Source organism: Rhinichthys klamathensis, unplaced genomic scaffold (genome assembly GCF_029890125.1).
Source record: "Rhinichthys klamathensis goyatoka isolate OS25496 unplaced genomic scaffold, OSU_Roscu_1.1 h1tg000281l_1, whole genome shotgun sequence".
In the NCBI taxonomy this organism is placed as follows: domain Eukaryota; kingdom Metazoa; phylum Chordata; class Actinopteri; order Cypriniformes; family Leuciscidae; genus Rhinichthys; species Rhinichthys klamathensis.
The window spans coordinates 2,841,754-2,858,102 of record NW_026606800.1 but is presented as its reverse complement, the minus strand read 5'-3'; the positions used below and the strand labels follow the sequence as shown (position 1 = coordinate 2,858,102).

Here is a 16,349-nt window from a genome sequence, read left to right as displayed (position 1 = left end):
GGCCAGCTCCTCGACAGAAAAAGTGGCATGACGTGTATCAAAAGGTGAGTGTGCTTTTGTCACCTTTGCATGGCAGTAAGGAATAAAAATGACATTTGAATGTAAAAATGACATTTTAATGACAAATTCAATTCGTACCACTGTAGTTGAGGTCAATAAAAACATTCATGACAAAGTTATAATGGCCTCATGACCAACCACATAACAGTTTAATGTAATGTTAACCTATAAAGCTAAGTGGTTTCTTAAGTTTGATAATTAATCTGCTATGTCATGTTTATGACATATTATGTTATCTTGGTATTGTCAAGTTGTTATGACACTGACCAGTTATGATGTATTGGTTAATGTCAAGTTGTCATAACAAAGACATCTCAAAAAATGTCATATTTGCATTAAAAATGTCATAATTGACCGAATGACACTTAATGGCAGTTGTCATAAACATGCATAAAACCTCCTTCATATTCATGATTATGAGGGTGTCATGTCAGTCTTATGCACACCCCTTCAAGTAAAGTGTTACCGTGTGAAATGTTCCTCACTCTTTCTCTCTAATTTTACAGTTTGTATCTCCCCTTCAAAGAACATGAATAAAAATAAATATGACACACGTCATGGAAAATGACAGTAGATTAGTTTGCCATTCCGGTTTAGTTGAAATGCATGTATTGTGTATATGACATGTGTCATAATGTTTACAGATTGAAAAATGTCCGATGCAGTCTCGCGGCCAGACGACCTTGTTCAGAGAGGTCCCAAAGTGCACGTGTGGTTTTCACACTCAAAAGGTAACAATGTGAAGATGTTGCAAGTATTAAAACATAATAATAATAATAATTTACTGAATAAATGTTTCTCGTTCAAAAGTGATTGAAGCTGATGTCTTTTTTGGTTGTCTTAAGCAGGCCACAGTCTCTACTGGACAAGCACCAATGGTTGTGGAGCAACAGTCTGCCGCTACTGGACCAGCACAGGAGGTCATGGAGCAGAGTCAACCTCAGCCTCGACTCCAGCCCCAGCCACGGCCTACTGCATCTGTGACATCTAGGATAATACCAAGTTTGTCAATGGTAATAACATTTTTATTAATACATGTATTATTAATTCAGTCATCATGCATCTACTTTCAAGTATAACCTTAATTACTGTTAATAAACACTTTATCTTACAAGCTATGTGCAAACTAGTTTTGAATCAATGTCATTTTTAAAAGGTACCTGTTGAATTACAATAATACTCACATTCTAGCAATGTCTTCCCACTCATTTTTCTATTCTAACTGTGCTTGCTTCAATCTATATAAGTAGCAGAGGGTTGTAATATGAACAAATGTACAGCAAGAAAGCAGTTAATTTAGTTATATGAAATATTGAAACAACAGATATTTTCTCATTTACCAAAAATGTAATTATATTTTCTGCCACTGTGCTGTTACAGCTTATTTTGTCATTTAGTTGAAATTGTTTTGCCCTATTTTAGTTTACCAAGCCAAGATTTGGTGGGTCCCACATTTCTGCCGCAAAGCCAAATCTAAGTGTGTCTAGGAGACCATCTCAGGTTGATGACCAACCCAGCACAGCAGTGTCCAGTGCCCCTACACCAAGCACCACTGTCTCTGTAAGTACTGGCATAATCCACATTGCATTCTATGAATACACATTCCACTCCTGTGCACACATATCTTGTATTCCAGGAAATCTTACAATAATGAAGTAATAACAGTACTATATACTCTTTGAATTAAATAGATTTTATGTACAGTACTGTTCAAAAGTTTGTGTGTTCAGTAAATTGAGACTTTTTTTCAGCAATGACACATTAATAAATACATTTGAAAATACATTAAAATAAGCAGCAATATTATTTCCCAGTATAACTGTTTTTGACTGTATTTTAATCTTCTTTCAAAAACATAAAATAAACTTACTGACCCCAGACTTTTGAACAGCATTGTATAATTCCATCCAGGATGAGTTACAATTATTGGACAGGTATGTTTGACTGTTTCTCTTGTTATATATACAAAATCTATTATATTTCACTGCATGATTTTACAGACACAAGATCCTGGAGTTCCAGCCTCTGTCCCCAGAACCACTGCAGATGTGACCAGTCCTGAGTCTTGCGGTATTGTCTCGGTACGCAATTTCAAATTCTATTGGTCTAAAATAATTTATTTTGCATATTAACTGTCACAACTCACTAGAGTCGCACAAAATAGCGCTAGCAGCTGACACAATTCTGAAAACATTTGGAACAAATGTACCAATTATATTCAAATTTCCTTAAGTACGTAATTGACATCCAATATTTTCTATTTTATGTGAGGGTAGACTTGGATAGATAAAGCGCTAATTAAATAAATGACCTGCTAGACTAAATGTTTTTTTCTTTTTCCTTCACAGACTGCTCCTTCCGGGGCGTCATTGCAAGCTCCATCTGCAGTTCGACTGCACCGTTTGTGGTCGGAGACCTTGCCGCCAGAGGACCACAGGTGGATTGCCAGCAGGCTTTTTAAAATGGGGCCCAAGGGAAAACCAGAGCTTCGAGACAACCTACAGCTCTGGTATTACCCACCACAGCCAGCACTTATTTATAACCAGGCTCCAGCTCCAGACAGATTTTTTTGTCATGCTCTGTTGCTGTGGATGCCGTACAAGCTGTGGAAGATCAAGGCTGTCTGTCCCAATTCTGCTTGCGGGCAGCATCAGCTAACAGGAGGCGGTCTGCACAAAAGGGCACGGCAGGTTCTGGACATCGATAGGATGTACAACATGGTCACAGAAACCCTCATCTGTACCAAATGTAAAGCCTCGCATGTGTCCTGGAGTCAGACTGTCCTGCAACAGCTGGATCTGGGTCATCGCTCTGAATTTCGGGTCATCCTCACGCGGAAGTAAGTACACTTTCATTCCACATCCAGTTGATAGACCATCATCACATATATTTGCAAATATTTTACAAATCAAACATGTAAAATATATGAATGTGTGGATTTTGCTTTTCCTAAGGTATGCCTGTGATATGAGAGTCATTCGGCTCCTGCGTGAGCGTGGCCTAGGCAACAGTCCCACGCGGGTCATCAAACAGCTGCGTGAGAACCACAGCGAGGAGTGGCTCCAGCGTATGGCCCGGTACACCACCCAATGTGTGGACTTCCTCAAACGACCCGGGGTGTTGCAAATACCATTCCAGGAACCCCCAGAGCCTACAGTGGTGCCAAGCTGCAAGTGGCTGCTCACCGTGTACAGCCAAGACATCCTGACAAGACTGGATGAAATCCATGCAAGGATAACATCCACGTATGGTTCAGTCTTGAAAATGGATTCCACTAAAAAGGTTAGCAGGGGATTTTTGTTCATTTATGGTGTTTACTGTTATATCATTATCAGAGCATGAGTATCATATTCTACATGGTGTGATGTTTCATTACATTGCATGCTTCCTGTCATCTACTGCAGATCACTAAGAAGCTGGCTGGGACGGCAAGGGGAACGGGACTCTGGCTTACCTCAGTTGGCAATGAGTTTGGTCAGGTGCTCATGAGTGTGCTGACAGCACAGGAAGGAGCAGGACTGGACATGATGGTCGATGGTCTGGTGAAAAGGTACCAGCAGGCTAGTGTGGATCCACCTGCTGTTTTGTATGTGGACTGTGGCTGCTGCACTGATGTGGGTGAGACCAAGCTGAAAACCAGATTCAGAGGTTGGCCTGATCTCATGATTCGCTTGGACATCTGGCATTTTATGCGCAGGATTGCCGTGGGGTGTACAACTGATGCCCATCAGCTGTATCCCATCTTCATGTCACGGCTGTCAGCGTGCATTTTTGAGTGGGATGCGGCTGATGTTTCTATGCTTCGCAAAGCAAAGAGAGAGCTGTTGTTATCCCAGGGTTGGCCTGCGCTGACAGATGAAGATGTCAACAAGCATCTTACCAGGGATGAGCTGGCACTCCATTGCCGGAGGAGGACCTGTGGAGAGGAGACTACCATCCTTCTCCTTGAGCGGCTGCTCACAGAGCTCCTGAGCAGCAAGGGCAAAGACTCCCTGGGTGTTCCTCTCCTGGACCGAGAAAGGATGGAGCACATCTGGAATGTCCAGAAGAAGCATGTGAAATGCATTCAAGACCCCCCTGGTGTTGTGCTCTATACAGAGACAGGGAGTCTAAACAAGGGAGGCGTTCTTCTGAAGACCTACAGATGTGCCAGAGGCTCCACTTCTCTCGAGTCCTTTCATTTACACCTGAACCGTTTCATCCCAGGTATTGTCTTTGTCACACACACTGTGCATGTGTAAAGAAAGAGCATTAAGTGTTTTGTATGTTTCTTTAACACCCCCTAAACACTGTTGTGTCTATTTACAGGGACCAGTGCAAACAGTCTGAACTTTCAGATTTATCTGCTGGAGGGTCTACACCGGTGGAACCAGGACCGGGAGGCTGCTTCCCTGTCATCGGAGCCATCAGCTTTGCGCAGCTACACAGGAGAACTTGTTCACTGTGTAAACGGCAATTATGAAAAGCTGTTTGGCAGGAAAGTGGTCCCCACGTTTTGTCCCCCTGCATGTTACACCGGTGAGAATTATTGTATATATTTTTTATTTTATCAACTTGCAATTTCTGTGTAACCTCCGTCTATATGTCAGATTTAATCCTATAGAGTCGATTGTATCATAATTGATATGCAAGTTTCTAAAGGCCTCTAAATGATCAACATGGTCAAAACTTTTCAGGAAACATGGCCTCTGTCGTCTGATTGATTATAGTCTTTTAATATTATTGTAAAAGTGTCCACCTTCAGCTCGTGCTTCACGTTTCTTTTCACTGTGAAACCTTTACTGATTTTTATAAAGTAATTGTAAGAATAACTTTTATATTGTTAGTAATATGTAATGACTGTAATATGTAATAAATATGTAATGACAGCTTGGGTTCACTTGATTAGAAAACCATGTTACATGTAAATATCAAAATTATCATCAGACTTTTCTCTCAGTCACCATTGTATTGCATTTCATTTCATGTTTTGCCCCCATAATTAAACGTGTTGGGCCTCTGAATAAAACTGGTTTTTTTTTTCTCCTTGACGATGAGCTCTATATTCTCACACTATATGAGCTAGCCTAATACAAAAGCCTAATGTATCAAATATGATACACAACATTCTATTTAATTTCTGTTTGTTTATTGTTTTTATTTCAGGTGAGCTCATTGGAGTGCAGTATCTGTTCCAGCAGACTGGTCAGGCACTGCAGGACATGAATCCGGACTCTGAGCAGACAGCAGAGCTCATTGAGGACCTCAGTGTGGAGGAGCGAGATGAAGATGAGGGCTTCTGTGACATCAGCGAGGATCACACAATAGCAGATCCGGAGGCTGTTCTGTCACCGCCCTCTTCCACACTGACACTGGGTTCTTCCACCCTGGTCACCAGCAGTGCCACACCTGTACTGGGCTCCACATCCCCTTCACTGGTCCCTGACCCCAAACTTGTCCTCACACAGTCTCCTTCATCACCTGGACCCTCAGGGACTGCCGTCACACCTGTTCCCTCTGAAACATCTGTTTCAACTCTCCCCTCAGATCCAGAGGATGCTGGTCAGGATGATGATGAAGAAGAGACGGTAAATACCAGTCCTTTGCATGTCTTTCAAATTAACTAGAATAATTATGATGAATTAACATCCAGTGCTTTAAATACAGACTTTCCACATATTTTAAATGTAAAAGTACAGCCTAAATTCATTTGTAAGCTGCAAATACACATCAAGTCAAGTCATCTTTATTTATTTGGTGCTTTGTAAAGAACATGTTAAGAAAATGTCAAGAATGGGGCTCTCTGCTTTGTACTATACAGTGCTTTACGGTGATAAACAGGAAAATAACACAATCAGTTATGGAATTATGCATTAGACAGATGTGATGTAATAATTGTATTGCGTGTTTGTGTTTTTTAATAGGCTGTTGACTACCAAAATGTCCCGGGTTATCAACATGTGGACCAGCTGGCAGAATATCTGGTGGATCTCCGGGCCCACACAGCCCTCAGCCTGACCAACCAGGAAGCCAACACCATTATTGCTCTTTGGCAGAACCTGGATGACCGGGACAAGGAACGGGTGGTGTATGACAGTCGATGCCGAAAGAGACTGCTGAGTGGACGCTTCAAAGTCCCGAAGAGGCCCACTCACCCTGGTGTCGAGAGCACCACCAGATGTGTGCTGGGTGCAAGCAGCTCACCTGCTCAGTGGCCTGACTGTTGCCGTCTGGTGGAGACCATCTTCATCAGACTTTGCACTGTCCACCCAAGCCCTAAAAGAAAAGGCAAGGGAGCCCTGTCAAGATGGTCTCTGATCCTGCAAGACTATCGCAGGATAAGGCAGCTTGTACTGGGCAACAGCTTGGTGATGGGAGGAACATCGATGCAGCTGGTGGAGGTTAACCAGAACACCCTGATTCAGTGGTATAACAGAAGACAGAAAAAGCAGGAGCTGTCTGTGCTGCTTCAGGGTATTCAGTTGCCTCAGCCCCTCCCTGAAGCTCCAGAGCCTCTCCAGGTTGCCAAACGTCTACGGACTGAGCCAGAACAACCAGGGGAGCAGCACCAGTACAAGCTACCAGAGAGCACAGCTGGTCAGGCAAAGCAGAGGCAGACTTCTGTTGGGCGACCCCCTCTCAGACCCAAGGCACCAGCGCAGAGTCAGATGTTGCTGACACCATCAGCACCTGGAGCATCACTGCAGATGGTCCCAAATATACTCATACCATCAGCACCAGGTTTCCAGGGTGTGCCAATGTTTCAGGGTGTGCCAATGATCCAGGGAGTTCAAATGATCCAGGGCATCCCAATGGTCCAGGGGATGCAAATGATACAGCCACTGTTACAGCCAACAGCTGTACAGGGCACTCGCTTACCCGCTGCACCAGCTGCCCATCCAGACGCCATGCCCAAGAGACCCTACAGGAGAACAGTTGCGGCCAACACTTGCAAAAAATGTGGGCAATATAAAACAAGTGCAACAGGTCATAGCCAGTACAGGGGCAGGGTGTTCTGCCCACAGACTGAGACTGTTACAAAAGAGGTGTGGTTAGAGGAAATGCGCAGAACCATTCCCAAATAATGTATATATTTTCATGTACAGTATATAGCATCATGTATATAGTGTGAACAGTTGTTTAAATAGTTAATACTTGTGTTGAATATTATTTAATTTTGTTTTTTTTAACGTTATTTAACATTTTAACTTTTTATTTCTTGTTTTTGAAAACCTATTTAACTTTTCATTTTATTTATTTATTTTTAAAACATGTTACCAGTATTTAACATATTAATATTCATTACTGTTCTGTTGGCATGATTGGAAAATAAAAACAAATTGGCAAGTGATTTCTTTTTGACTTTCATATATCACTAGTTCATCAGTACACTGCAACAATATAACATTTGTATATAAAAAGATAATTTGTACATTTTGTTATTCTTGTGATTGACATTTTCAGCATATTAGTAACTATTTAATGGGTTGCATTTTGTTCATTACAAATAACAGTTTTGCAAGTTTCTTGTTTGAATGTAACCTAAAAAAATGCTTAATTAGATCAATAATAATACAACAACTACTAAATAATATCACTTTTTATTGGCAATTATATATTTTTATAAAAGAATATAAAAAAAACACAAACAAATTACATATGTATATTTTATTAACACTGGAAAAGTATGCATTAAAAAATTAGCTTATTTTCTTTTACTTTATTATAACAGAATGTGCTCATTTACTTTCATATAACACAATATTTCATCAGTACACTGCACCAATATAACATTTGTATTTAAAAAGATAATTTGTACATTTTGTTATTCTTGTGACAGACATTCTTCATATTAGTTACTATTTAATGATTTGCATCTTTCTTCATTGCATAATAATGCAAATAACATTATTTTTCATGATAGAATATCAAAAAACACAACAAACAAATTAAATATGTATATTTTATTAACACTGGAACAGTATGCATTCAAAAATATTGATTATTTATTCTGGAACAGTATGCATTCAAAAATATTGATTATTTATTCAAATAATACATATGACAAAAAGTTGTCTTTAGCTGGATTCGAACCCCGGTCTTGGTGAACACCTGCAATAGAAAACAGTGTAATATAAATGCGTGATTTTCACACACGAAGAAACCGGAAAATGTATCATAAGACCTATGCTAATGAAGGTATATCTTTGAACATCAAATTTCAGCCTTTCTTTTCTTCATTTTTTCTTTCTCTTCTTCCCCCTCTCTTTTTCTTCCTTCCCCCTTTTCTTCCCTTCTTCCCCACCTTTGTTGGACTATTGTTCCCCAGCTTGAACGCAGCGCCTTAGACCGCTCGGCCATCCTGACTGTTGTGATATGGTTAATACACAATTATTAATAATTATTACAGTCAGTGCATCCATACAATCAATGGTTCTTTTGACTGCATGTACACATCACTGGCTTTATGAATGTTTTATTGTTCTCTGTGGAATATAGTGTAGTTAGCTAAACAGGACATGCACTTGTTTTGCAACGATGACTCATTGGCAAATATTGGATGGCACATATCACTTATTTTTAAATGTTTCATGCGACTCAAAAATCGTCCACGAGGGGACGCATGGCGGCTCAAACAGCCAAATCATCCATTGATCATATATATATAACTGAGCCCTTATTAGACATTCTCTGTATATAATCAGGGTTTGAAATGAACACCGGTCAAATGCGGGGGTAAAATCATAGACTTTAAAAACAAATGATAAAATAGAAAGGGAGATCACTTTGAAGACGTAAAATTGGTTAGATAATTAAACAGATTTTTTTTTTTTTACCAAAGATTAATAATAACAATTATAGTTGTATGTAACATTGTTACACTTTTTGTTGTTTTGTTATAGGCTACAATTACGATGGATATTTTCCTAGCAAAATATAAGATGTCAAAACAATCCTATCAACACAAACCGATATAATTATTTATTTGGTAAAGCCGACTGACAGACGTTGCAGAAAAAGTGACTACTGAGTGTAATGATTCAGGTCAGGGTTTAATTTTTCTATAATGACGCAGTATTTTAAATAATCTCTTACATATGTTATTTAAAAATGTCTGTGCCGCTAAGTCACGCCCATTTTGGACAATCCTTTCCACGTTGTTGTCATTCTACTTATTCGAGCGGAGCGAACCACGTGACCTGTACCACATGTCATGCCGTCATGTGACTGAGTGGTTCCTGTACACGGGTAGTGATCAGTAATCAGAAAGGACTGCTGTATCATGTCGGACTGTGCACACTAATTTATTTCCTTGCGTAAAATATGGGTCGTATTCGTGTTTGCGGAATCGTCGCTACTGTTATTTCTAGTTTCATACTGCTTCAGTATGTCACATCAGCAGTGGAGTCGGGTGACAGCCCATGGTACAAGGATCTGTGCAGGTGAGATCTTAAATAAATAAACAAACACTTTTAATGCTGATCATTGCTGGCAAACCGTGATGGTTAACATATAAACACTTGTTGAGAAAGAAATGCATGCGTTTAAATATGATCTAGTTTGCTGATCACTGCTTTTATACAGTGTATGGCCCTTCTTTAGCCTGGGTGCATGAAGGTACCTGTCTGGACCTACTCAAAACCATAACAGACACTTTGTCTCACCTGAGACAAAAGAAATGCATTCATTCAGCTTGTTTTATGATCCAATGATGTCATGCAATTGAAATACATTCTGATCTCTTGAAATGGGTTCAAATGAAATTGTGTGTGTGTGACTGTGAAGTTACAAATGGGAAGCCATCGACCAGGACAGCAATGTGAGCTACGCTTTGAAGATCTGTGATTCGTCTCCAGACACAGAATGTGGAAAGGGAAGTGCAGTCTGTGTCCACAATCTTACGAGCAGCCAGCACCAGTCAGTGGGTAAGTGCAATGCATCAATGTGCCAAGATCACACAATACACAGCCAAACTGCAACAGCAATGTTCATAAAATAAAAGCACAAAACCTGTGCTTTTCTCATCTTAAATACTATTGCATACATTTATTAATGTTCATTTTTATCAGGTCCAAGTGCTGTTGTTTTTTTCTATTGTGAATATTCTGTTTTCTGGCATGCAGGGTTTCCGCGGGGTCTTAAAAAGTCTTAAATTTGACTTTGTGAAACCTGCAGAAACCCATTTTGAATGATTGTTTGATTTAGTAGTAATTAAGATAGACATGATACCATCTGTGAGAGTAGCACTGACCCTAGACCTCTATGAGAACGTTAACTTCAACATTCATTTGGAACATCCAAATTCTCATTCTTCATTTGTTTTTCAATTTTATCGGTCCTAAAATAGAGGTTATTTTCTTTATGCAATATATAATTACTTATACACTACCATTCAAAAGATTGGGTAAGACTTTAGAATATTTTTGAAAGAAGTGACTTATGGTCATCAAGACTGCATTTATTTAATTAAAAATACAGTAAAAACGGTTATAATATTAAATATATTTTATCATTTAAAACAACAATTTAATAAATGATAAAATGTAATTTATTCCTGTGGTGTCAAAGCTGAATTTTCAGCATTACTCCAGTCTTCAGTGTCACGTGATCCTTCAGAAATCATTCTAATATGCTGATTTGCTGTGTATCAATGTTGAAAACAGTTGTGCTGCTTAATATTTGACTGGAAACTAATACTTTTTTTGTTTGTTTTTAAGATTCTTTGATGAATAGAAAGTTTAAAAGAACAGCATTTAATTGAAATCAAAATCTTTATAAAATTATAAATGTCTTTACTCTCAATTTTTGATCAGTTTAATGCATCCTTGAGCAATAAAAGTACGAACTTAACTACCATTAACTACTTTTTTTTCCCCTTTTCCTTTTAATTTTGTGGTGAAATGTGACCTAAACATGTTTTCGCTCAAGAATCACGCTTGTAATCATTTTGGTCTTGTGATACCATTTCCTATTGATTCAAGTCGCATCAAACACTCAGTTGGACAAAGAAAGAAACGATCGATTTTTTGCTTAGTCTGGATATTCTTGTTGAACATTAAAACTCTTTAAAGGAAGTGCGCTAAATAGTTCTCATTTTCTGTCTTTGCATTAGATAACATCCCAATAAACCCAGGGCTGTTATAGTACAGGTCATATAACCGCACGACACCTTACATTTGTAAGCGAGAGCTGCATGACAGAGCACTTGTTTGTTTGGCCTTATCCTTCTAGTCAGCTGACCTCCATATGAGACAAACCTAAATGAAAACCCTGACCAATAGCGATCTGAGTCTGCTTCTGTTAGCCCAAGATTTAAATGAAGTCAATTTCATTTGTTGTCAGAACAAACAGCATTATTTACCAGATATTGCATCACATACCATGTGACCCAATGACAAAATAAGACAACTTGCAAATGTTAATAATGCTGATTGAATCTGTGCTATGTAGTCATTATATTCACTTTCAGCCATATTACATAAGTTGCATAAGAAAAGCATTCAAACACCATTGTGTAATGTCTATTTACGGTATATATTATTTCATGCTGTGCTGATGTATACTGTAGTTGTCCTCGGTCATTCTGTGTCACTCTTTGGTGGTTGGTTTGCATCCATTATGGGGCTTTCCGGCCCTTTAATGTGTGGTTCACACAATAGTGTCAATGCATCTGAAAGCTTTTTTTCATTCATTTAAGTGTGTATGCTGCTTGGTATTCATTATCTTGTGTTCCTGCTGTCGTTTATTTATGATTCACAGTAAGTAGGTCAAAGTTATCTAGAAGCAGGTGCACTAGTAGAATATGACAATTAGAAAAATGCCTGTTTTCTGCTGAAATGCCTACCCTAGTTGTGATCGTTGCGTCAAAAGCAAATAGAACCCATTATAATCACTGATGCTGTTACACTGGATACAGTATACAGATGCGCTTTCAGATTCTGACATATACTCCACCACGCACTTGAGTCTGTCGACAACAGGACAAATGGAAGAATGAAAGAACGTTTGCTTTGACGCGTCCAGTTTAAACCACTCGTTTGCGTCTGTGTACAGACTTAAACGGATAGTTCACCCAAAAGTGAAAAAGTTATCATCCCTTACTCACCCTCAAGTTATTCCAAACCTTTATGAGTTTCTTTATTCTGCTGAACACAAAAGAAGATATTTTGAAGAAGGTTGGTAATCAAACAGTGGGAAAAAATACAATGGAAGTCAACTGTCTGGTTACCCATATTCTTCAAAATATCTTCTTTTGTGTTCAGCAGAATAAAGAAACTCATAAAGGTTTGGAACAACGTGAGGAGTAAATAATGACAGAATTTTCTTTTTAGGGGTGAACTATCCCTTTCAGAAGGATCCCAGCATCGGAAACAAGTGGATTGTTTATTTTAATGCTGTCCCGGATTATTTATGTTAGTTTAATCTTATTTTTTATTTATATAATAAAATAAAAAAAATTTGTACTGTTGTACAACATTTTTCCACTGAAGCCCTAGAATTCCCTTGCGGCCCCCTGGGGGTCCCCAAGTATAAATGTATAAAGACCCAATTAATACAGTGAAAAATATTATATTATAAATGTGTAAAATATTATTTGGAAAATATTTAATTTCTATTACATTCTTTTTTTCTACTACCTGTATTACTTATTTTATTTTTAGGGGTGTAACAATATATCGTGCCACAATATATCGCAATGCAAAAATGCAACAATACGTATCGTGGATAGTGACAATATGCATCATGGATAGCCCACCTCCCCCCCCCCAAAAAAAAATTACTGTGTGAGAAAAAAATTCAAGTTTTTAGAGTTTTAGTGTCAGTACTACATTAAACTACTATATATAATGTTGAATATAATGTATAATAATGGAATGGGGGAATATTTGTGGGTCCTGATAATACCAAATGTCTTATGTTACCTGACCAGTAAAAAGTGTCCAACATTATTTAAAATATATCTGGTCAGTGAAAAAGTGCAAGAATATTCGTCTTATTCTGTATTTTCAGCTTCAGAATCATTCATGAATATTTTTATTCTGGTGTCACCATTGTCCTCTGGTTAAAAGCACAGAGTCCAAGCCTATTCATTTAAACCCACAATATAATATCAAAGTTAGCATTTTAATCAACAGTACATATTTTGTTAACCTTTTATCATATGTCTTGGAGTATCACTATAATATCGTATCGTGAGTTCAGTATCGTGATATGTATCAAATCGTGACATGAGGGTATCGTTACACCCCTAGTATTTATTTATATTTATTAGAGCCCGACCGATATATCGGCGGGCCGATATTAGGCATTTTCCTAACTATCGGTATCGGCATTTATAATGGCCGATAAATGAATATTTTTTAAAATGCGGGTGCGGTGATTCATGTAAGGGTGGCGCTGCCAATAAAGCACCTAAAAGCTGTCACAAAGAACTGGCAAAAGTAATGATTATGAATACAACAAATATAGCAAGGAGACATTTTAATTGTTTATTAATAAACAAGTGTTTTCAGTCAGTGTCGGCCAAAGATGAAGTTGACGATGCTGACTCGCGATCTTCAGTGAACACGCCAGAGAGAAATGCACATTTCATACGATTACATAAGTCTGTCTGTCTTTCGTTTTGAATTGTTCTGTTTAAAAGTAGACATTTCAATATAGATATATTTCTCAGGTCTCAGGTCAAACTCTACTCCGAGTTTCGGTTCATGAGACGAGCTCCAGTTCACCCGCCGGCGCCTCCGTGTCGAGATTATCTATCGTCTGCTATATTTACTTCTTATTTATTAAATCCAGCAATTGGTTGATGAAACATTGATTAAAATTAAGGGTGTATTCACACCAGGAAAGTCCGATAGTTCACTTGCTTTGGTCCGGACCAAATAATTTTTTTTTTTTTTTTTTTTTGTACGGTTCGATTTCACACTGCTCTTTTTGCAAGTGAACCAAAATTTGTAAACAAAACCACACGTGTGCTAAGGTCGTCCATTCATTGGACAAGGATTCTCAAGTAGGGAAATCAGGAAGTGCTAAAAAGGCTCAGCATGGAGTTATTTCGTACTGCAATATTTGTTATTTTACTAATTTTGTGTTATTCTGTACAAACGCAATATGAAGAAACTGCGCAGAAGACGGATAAGGTATAAAGTTTTCATTCATAGAGAGGGGCTATGTTCACACATTCAAATAATGAGATTCTTATTGTATACTGCTAACAAGTGCTGTCAATGTTAACGCTTGCGATTAAGTTTGTCCAGTTTAACGCAGCATCATCCTTGTATTGTAACTATCGTTACATTATATGAACTCATTATATGAACTGCAAAAGCTTGTTTTGCATCTATGCGCGATACTAAAGAGAACGCTCTGTATGTGAATGTCCTGATGCACACACTCATTCATTCATTCCATTCCAATGATGCACACACGACGCGCAGAAAGACGTGCAACAGTATCGTGTGGCCAGACAGCGCGCCGGAATGGAATTCTCTTTCGCACTTGAACAACAATAACACAAACCATTATGCCAAAATCTCCGGCTACTGAAGCCTGTTAACTCAAAGGCGCAGTGCTTTCTTGCAATTGGGTCGGTTCATGTTCACACCGTAAACGAACCGTACCAGAGTTCGTTTGGAACCGTACCGAGACCACCTCTTCAGCTGGGTCTCGGTTCGGTTGTTTGGTCCGCATCCGAGTTCGATTGCTGTATTCACACCTGCCCAAAAGGTCCGCACCAAGAGGGGAAACGAACTAGAGTTCGATTCAATCGAACCAAACAAGGCAGGTGTGAATACACCCTAAGATACAATTAATACAAAACGAAATTCACTTTGAAACGAAAGGTTTTGTGCTTTCTGTTTGATGTCTATGTGAAAGCTTTAAAGCATATTTTAGTGCCACTTTCAGAGCGCTCACGTCCGTAGTGCTGAACTGTCGCGTCCGTAACATTGTTTTTTGAATATTGAATATTTTATGTAGCCTGTGGAGACTGAGAGCCAACCCTTCTTCATCCGGTGGGTAGTAGCCTAGGCTACTTGTGATTTGCCCAGTGTAATTCACAGAATTGATTTCTCTGCTACAAGCCTCTGTCAAGTATTGTGTGAGCTTGTGACTATTGCAAGCGCGCAGCTGAGAAGTCCTGATTATATTGTCTGCTATATTTACTTCTTATTTATTAAATCCAGGCAATTGGTTGATGAAACATTGATTAAAATGCGCGGCGCGAGCGACAAATCTCCGACAGTAAATTGATTCTGCTTTGTCTAGGGTAAACAGTTGTTGCGACGCGAGCAATAACGGCCGCGTCCGGTGTAGACACAGTGTTAAAGCTCATTCTGCCTATAACGCTACGTTACAACATCAAGCTATATTCCAATAATTTATATAATTATAACACTTTATATAGGGCCATTTTGCATTAAGAGTAGCCTAGTTTCACGTTTAGTACATTTTGCTTACTAATTATTTAAAATAGTATAAAAGTACTGTACATATGTAATTAAAAACGTTTTCATTATGATATTATTAATTTTACTTTAGTAAAAAGATCTGAGTTCTTCCTCCACTGGTAGAGATTAGAGGAATTAAGACTAAAAATAGAAGATAATAAGGTTTTGTCAGTGACACTTTTTATATATTTATTGATACAAGTTATGTTTTATATAACGTGACTAAATTAAAAGACAAAGTCGTTAGTGAAGATTATGCAACAGTATTTAGAATATAATATAATATAACATGCAATGCAAACTAGTTTGGTTACAGCTCAACTGTATAATTCTCATTCTATCATTCCCCCTGCCTCCATTACATATCTGTGTCACACAAGTGTTTGATCACCACATTTGAGTGGTCATTGCAAAACGTGTATATATTTATTCTGTTTATACTGTGTAAAGTACCCATCAAAAGTTTGTACACACCAATAGGAAAGTGTCAAAACTTTTGACTGGTATACTGTACTATAATACACATAAATAATATTGCTACTGTATTATAATATACACATAAATAATATCGGCCGATATATCGGTATCAGGCTTTTTTTACTACCTAATATCGGTATCGGCATCGGCCCCCAAAAATCCATATCAGTCGGGCTCTAATATTTATATTAATAATTATTTTATACAGTTTTACACTAAGGGCCCTATCTTGCACCCGGCGCAAATGACTTTGTACACTGACGCATGTATTATTCCTATTTTGCACCCGCGCAAAGCAGGCTTTTCCCTCCACAGACGCACGTCGGTAAACTAAGAAATTAACTTGCGCTCCCTGGCCGGGTCGGCGCAAAAAGGAGGGGTGTT

At 38.4% G+C, this 16,349-nt stretch overlaps 2 protein-coding genes across 2 annotated transcripts in view; both read left to right on the top strand.

Annotated features, from left to right (window-relative positions):
- The first annotated feature begins 3,530 nt into the window (after nucleotides 1-3,530).
- LOC130103132 (uncharacterized) lies at nucleotides 3,531-5,671 on the top strand. Its single transcript, XM_056269330.1, has 3 exons — nucleotides 3,531-4,266; nucleotides 4,369-4,578; nucleotides 5,206-5,671. Exons 1-3 carry the CDS (start codon nucleotides 3,546-3,548, stop codon nucleotides 5,664-5,666), a joined length of 1,392 nt encoding a protein of 463 aa, XP_056125305.1. The 5' UTR covers nucleotides 3,531-3,545; the 3' UTR covers nucleotides 5,667-5,671.
- Nucleotides 5,672-9,170: 3,499 nt separating this feature from the next.
- Nucleotides 9,171-16,349, top strand: part of igf2r (insulin-like growth factor 2 receptor) — a 44,999-nt gene continuing 37,820 nt past the window's right edge. The window contains exons 1-2 of the mRNA XM_056269549.1: nucleotides 9,171-9,482; nucleotides 9,826-9,965. Of these exons, the coding sequence (XP_056125524.1) occupies nucleotides 9,364-9,482; nucleotides 9,826-9,965 (259 nt within the window). The 5' untranslated portion in view covers nucleotides 9,171-9,363. The remainder of the gene's footprint in view (nucleotides 9,483-9,825; nucleotides 9,966-16,349) is intronic.